Source organism: Morone saxatilis, unplaced genomic scaffold, assembly GCF_004916995.1.
Source record: "Morone saxatilis isolate NCDOM2014 unplaced genomic scaffold, NCSU_SB_2.0 Contig19, whole genome shotgun sequence".
Taxonomy (NCBI): domain Eukaryota; kingdom Metazoa; phylum Chordata; class Actinopteri; family Moronidae; genus Morone; species Morone saxatilis.
Window position 1 is genome coordinate 17407625 of NW_023339751.1, and position 6276 is coordinate 17413900.

The 6276-nt window shown below is 40.2% G+C and overlaps 1 protein-coding gene across 1 annotated transcript in view; it reads right to left on the reverse strand.

Moving 5' to 3' along the window:
* mrps5 (mitochondrial ribosomal protein S5) overlaps positions 1–5864 on the reverse strand; it is a 26964-nt gene extending 21100 nt beyond the window's left edge. The window contains exons 1-5 of the mRNA XM_035664001.1: positions 5795–5864; positions 4737–4889; positions 2451–2576; positions 1498–1611; positions 820–939 (exon numbers count right to left, since the gene is read on the reverse strand). Of these exons, the coding sequence (XP_035519894.1) occupies positions 820–939; positions 1498–1611; positions 2451–2576; positions 4737–4889; positions 5795–5843 (562 nt within the window). The 5' untranslated portion in view covers positions 5844–5864. The remainder of the gene's footprint in view (positions 1–819; positions 940–1497; positions 1612–2450; positions 2577–4736; positions 4890–5794) is intronic.
* Between the last annotated feature and the right edge of the window lie 412 nt (positions 5865–6276).

Below are 6276 nucleotides of genomic sequence, written 5' to 3' on the forward strand. Positions count from 1 at the left end.
GCAAGTACAGATCAGGCTGATGGGATGTCATTACATTAGTATTGGACAATTTGAAATTTCATAGAAATCCATCCAATAACTGAAGATGTTTCAGTCTGGACCGAAGTGGTGGACTGACCAACCGACTGACCACCTTCATCATCCTTAGAGCCATATTTCAGAGGAACAGCATGGTCATTTAAGTCCAAGAACGGAGAAGGAAAAAAAGACAAGAGTGTGTGGGAGGAAAGAGATAAATAGGGGAGGCTGTGGAGAGGAGAATGGAGGATAGAAAAAAATAGCACAAAATTCATTGTGAGATGGTGAGAGAAAGGCCGAGTGTAAAACTGAAAGGAAATGGATAGAAGGCAAAAAAGAACAACAGAAGAGACAGAAAGCGAGAGACACATAAAACAGGGCAGAGTTGAGGAAGGGGGGAAAAAAGAAAAAGGGGAGACAGTAGAATGAGACAGAGAGAATAAAAAGTGAGACGGAAAAAGAGAGTTCTGGGGGAGAAAGTCTGCCAGAGAAAAGAAAAAAAAAAAAGACACATAGAAACCCATACAGCAGGAAAAGGGGAGAAACAGAGAGAAATGCCTTTCTAAATTAGGAAACCATCCCACTTGACACTCGTCACATTCTCATCTTCATCAGTCCTAATGGACCACCATACTGGTCTGTCTCACACACAGCCTATACCCCAAATCACTCCTCTACTACCTTCATCCATCTCTTTTTTTTTTACATTACTACAGTCATCTACAGCTGGAAGGATGGAATATCTTGATGGGGATCTAAAAATCCAGTGTTACAAACACACCATATTTGTGTTGTGTTTACCTCCATTTGGTCCAGGGTCAGGGGGGCCCAGGCTGATGCCCCCCCACGAGTTTCCCGTCCATCCTCTTTGTCTCTTCACCCTCGTCCTCTTCTTCTTCTCCCACTCATCCCTCTGGCGCACTGCAGACACAACCAACTAATTCGTCACTGAAGCCCCGAGAACTGACTTCAAAGAGCACAACATGATAAACATTAAAGGTGCCATTTGTCACTGTCAAATTAACTTTGTGATTCCTGTTAACAAATGAGATTACCGTGGAGATAAACTGGCAGCTTCTATCTTACACCGGTGGTGGTGGTGGGTTTCTGAAAATTAAAGGCCCCCTGCGGAGTTGACCTCTCATAGTGCTATGGAGCTGTTTTTATACGAGTGGGACCCGTTTTGTAAATTCCTGCCAATGGTTTCACACTATTCCACTGATCAAGATATGCTGCAATGCACTAGCAAAGGCAGGAAAGAAGAAGACATTTCCTCTTCACTCATGACAGCAGTGAAATAATTTAATCACAATTGGGGTAAAGTCAAATGAATGAGAGTGAATGTGTGTGCATACAGGTTTGTAGTGTTATGGTAGCAGTAAGCGCACTGGTATGCGATTTATCATTTATGTTCATTTTGTATGTCTGCAGCTCCAGGAACTGTGTGTCTGTACATATTAATGCATTCTGCCTCTGTACCTGTTTCAGCCTGCAGCAACTGCTGCTCAGCCTCCCCTCTACGTCCCAGGGGCAGCAGATTCCCATCCTTTACCACAGGAATATTCAGACCAGGCCACAGAAAACCGCCACGACCTGTGGGTTAAAGACACAGAACAAGGGTGAATATGAATAAGAAAGAAACAATCAGGGACATAGAGAACATAAGAGAGGAAGACTTAAAGGGCCGATTCTGATTTAAACAACACAGCAAGAAATTGACAGAGATAGTACATAAACAAATAGGTAGATACTCTATCACAAATGTATTTGAGTTTAGGGTGTCTACAGGTTTCATTTTAAGAGTTTAAAACTGCTTTCCGGAAATTACTTTTTGCCTAAATCGAGTCTCACAAGTTCAAGTTTACTGTACTAGTCTTAAAAGCCTAGACTGCGAATGGATATAGATGAACTGGAAGCTAAAAGTGCATCATATGATTCATTTAATTCAAGTTCAATTACTTAAGACTTTTCCACCACCACAGACAGAGAAGTAGGGAATCAAAAGAGTGATAAATTCAATACATTTAGTTAAAGTGGAAGCAAAGGAGAGAAGAGACGGGTTGACAAGACTGTGACATAGACACCAAGACTAAATGTAGACTGATAGTTCTTCTTAAAAGAAAAACAGGAAAAGGAGGACAGGCAAAGTGAATGAAGGGTAATTCCTCTCCATAGTAGAACGGTGTAATAAATAAATCAACATTAACAATTGAGTATTCTAGTGTGTTGCATCCATCAGCACAGCAGCACACAACTTAACAGAGAAGAAGGACTTGTTTACATGAAAGATAATGACAATCACATCTGAATATGTAAAAGGTATGAAAAAGTTCGATAGAAGAGATTTTCTGAGTCAAGACAAACATCTGCAGAGGAAAGAGACGGCTGACAGACACAAAATGTCAGAGACAGACAGACACGTAATGTCTCACCTTCTCCAATGTTCCGTCCTCTGTTCAAGTCCGTCTTCTGTTTGGGTTTGGATCGCTTCCCTCTGCCCTTCCTGCCTCCAGCACCCGATTCTGCCAGCACACCTTTCCACAACTCGTTAGCCGTCACTGTAAACACACACACACACACACACACACACACACGAAGAAACAAACATAACAGTTTTAGAGATATGTCACATTTGTATAAGGAAAAAAGACGGAATGAAAAAAAAAGGAATGAATGTGAGACATCTGGCCACCACCCAAACTTTGCTGACCGCACAATGGCAATCCAATAAACTAAGATACAGGGAAGAATGATTGACGGAGTCAAGCAGAATTGTTTAACTGTAACCTGATTTTATCTTTTATAGTTAAATGTGCAGTTTTTAGAAATTCAACATCAATAAATTACAGTGATGTTATTCTAATTACTGTAGAGCTTCAACAATCAATCAGTTAGTTAAAACCAACTTTGATTTTGTTTAAATCATTATAAGTAATAAAGAATGCCAACATCTAGTTCCAGATTCTCAAATGTGTGAATTTGCAGCTTTTCTGGCCTCACGTTACAGTACATCTTTTTTTTTTAGTTGCGTTTTGGATTTTTGGTTGGATAAAACGGGACCTGTAAAGATGTCACCTTGTTCTCTATGATACTGTCAAAGTCGTTTTTCACATAAAAAATTGACTAAAATAATCAATAGATGAATTGACAGGGAAAATAATTGGCATAAATTACTTGAGACCAATGCCACAAGACTGGCAGCAGCTTCTACACTGTAAATGACCATTGAAATGATTCTTAACTAGTTCTCTTAAGACCACTTCCTTTCTTCCCTGACTGAAAAGCCAAAATGCTGCCAACAGTGCAGATTTACAACTTGACAGTGTGTCCTCATTTTTTCACCTGAATCCATGTTCTCACCTACTGCACCTTCACAGCTGTGAGTTTAGCTCCACTCTACAATTCAAGAAGACTATGAATGTCATTTATCAGGAGTAATGCAGCTGCATTTAGGCGACCCGCTAAATGCCAACAGTTCTGGGGATGTATGGACTCTGGGGGCTCTAACGGCCAGGAATAAAGATGTCCAACAGGTGACATAATGGGATTGCCTAGGGACACTAATTAAAATACAATAAACTCCTAATGTTTGCAAAAACCTGGCACCTAAAGTGGATATACAGTAGAGCCAGTTAGGGACCTGCAGTATATCCGCAGATTAGGACCCATCGGAAAAAGCTTCACACAGTGAAAAAACTGGACGATAACAGTACACAACCAGAATAAATATTATATGTAAGACTTCTTGGAGAAATATGAACCCAGATACTGAGTTGCTGGGTGTTTGAGAGAAAGAGAGGATGTATGACAGCTCCTTATACGGACCTTTAAAAGACTGCCATCAAACTGAAATGCTGTCCAAACAAGCTCTGCTAACATGAACCTACATACACTACAGGGCCAAAAGAATGTGGACACCTTGACATTACAACCATGTGTGGTTTCTGAACATCTTATCTCAACACCAGACCAAAAACCAAAAGAACAAATACGTACGAGGACGGAGGCGTCAGAAAGACTTTTGGCTACATAATTTATTATGGTCAGAAAAAGCAGGAGTGAAAATTTAAAAAAAGGAGAAGGGGCATGGAAAAAGAACATCTTTAACAGGGTTATGGGAAATGATACATGATAATTTTCATGCACATGGGCACTGGAACTCAACTAATAAAAGTTGACATGTTTAGCAGCTGGATCCACCTTGATCTAATTGATTTAAAGGTACAGTGTGTCTCTCGTTTCACCCTCTCTTTCAAAGTGTGAGGGAAAAACTACAGTGGCCACAAAACACGCAAAAAACACAAACTGCCCCATCTACAGCCGGTGTTTGGTATGTCCGTTCTGGGCTACTGTACAAGCCGGTTAAACATGGCGGCCAACATGGAAGGCGACCTGCAGCATCTGTAGATAAAAACGGCTCATTTTAAGGTAGCGAAAGCACGACGCTAAGGACTCCTGGTAAACGATGCATTTCCCAAAATGTAGACATTTTTGTTGCAAGGTGCTGTCTCGTTGGATTAACATGAAGCAATCCAAGTAGCAACAACAAGACCATTTTGTAGCCACAACAACTTGAAGCAATAAATGACCACTTACTATGTGAACAAAGCTTACAGGTGCTTTTATAAGTCTAAATCAAAATAAAATACACTTTGGGCTGTAGCTGATAAATTATGAGGGAATTGTTCTAACGAGAAAATAATCCTTTATGTGCTTACACTTGTTGAAGAAGCTGCCATGCCTGGTCTGCTGCCATGCTGTTGCAGGGTACAGTGGAAGTGCAGGGTTTCTTTGGAAAGAGGCAGCTGAGGCTCTTCTCACCAACGGGGAAGCCTGAACTGCGCCCCCTATGGTGCGGAGCGGTGCTGCACCTGAAAGAGAAAGACATCCACCAAAGGGAAGAGAATTGGATTAAAACTGCATTATGTAGTAACATAACAACAACGTTTAACATACAAAGACACAGCTATGAACACACACGCACAGAAAACAGTTCACATTAGGAAGGACAATTTACTGATACTTGTACTGTTACACGTTTGTCTACCCATCATCAAACTACACAAGCAGAAACCAGTGAGCAAAGTAAAGCCTGAAAGCCTTGTTACTGAAATAAAGGGGTGTCCTGATCACATAAGCATGGTGTAAGTAAGCCGAATTAAAGAATGTATTCAACCATTGCATAACTAGTCTGAAGTTATTTTATCAGGGCCGTCTACATTTACTAATAAGCAAGGCGACATTCAATTGAAACTATTTTGAATGAAGTTTGGTGTGGAAGGGAAATACAACCATATCATTTCAAGGCTACTTGGGGATAACTTCTATTTACCACAAACAAGACCCAACTATTCATCACCAACATTTCCATCGTTTATAGCATTATGTGCTTAAATTATACCAACAGTTAAACGACTAGAGAGCACTAACACACGCGACCTGTAAAACAGACGCGACGGCTGCGAGTTTAACCTATTGTGTTGCAAATGTGTAACAGTGAGTGAAGCACATAAATGTTACTGACAACTGCACACCATCAATGACTGTTTCCTAAACGTGCTCGTTGATGACAGCACTGACTGACTCCAGGTCGGTGAACAGCACTGACTGACTGACTCCAGGTCGGTGAACAGCACTGACCACAAACACAGTGTCACTGCTCAACGTAGTCCCACACATACACTGACTGTTTTACCGACGCCGTGGAGGACAAGAGAGGTAAATAACAAACAGATAAATAACAAACAGATAAATAATAAACAGATAAATAACTCACCTCCGATGGTGATGCGGAGGGCACAGCACACCCGGACGGACGCCGCCATGTTGGAATTTTGAAGGGTCCTTCAGAGGACGACAAGGCGTCTGAACTATGCCTGTTGAATAATAGGAATACAAAGAATCTAGGTCTTGTATTTTTTTTATTTTTTTTATAATGTCTAGTATTATTTTTATTATTGTTAGTAGTACTAGCTTAGTACTAGTACTAGTTTAGAGCATGTTTCAACAACATAAAATAAAATTATAGTTCATAGCAACATAAAAACTTAAAATGGCACACATATACAGAAATGTTTTATTTTGTTAAAAAAAAAAAAATTCAATGGATGAATATTTTGAATAAACAGAATCTGTGATGTCAATTTTATTGTGAACCCTTTGGATCTGGTGAGTATAATAGAGGAAACTATAGATGAGTAAAAACACCTTTGAGTTCTGACCTTCTTCCTATGCTTATTTTCTCATATCACCCTCCAT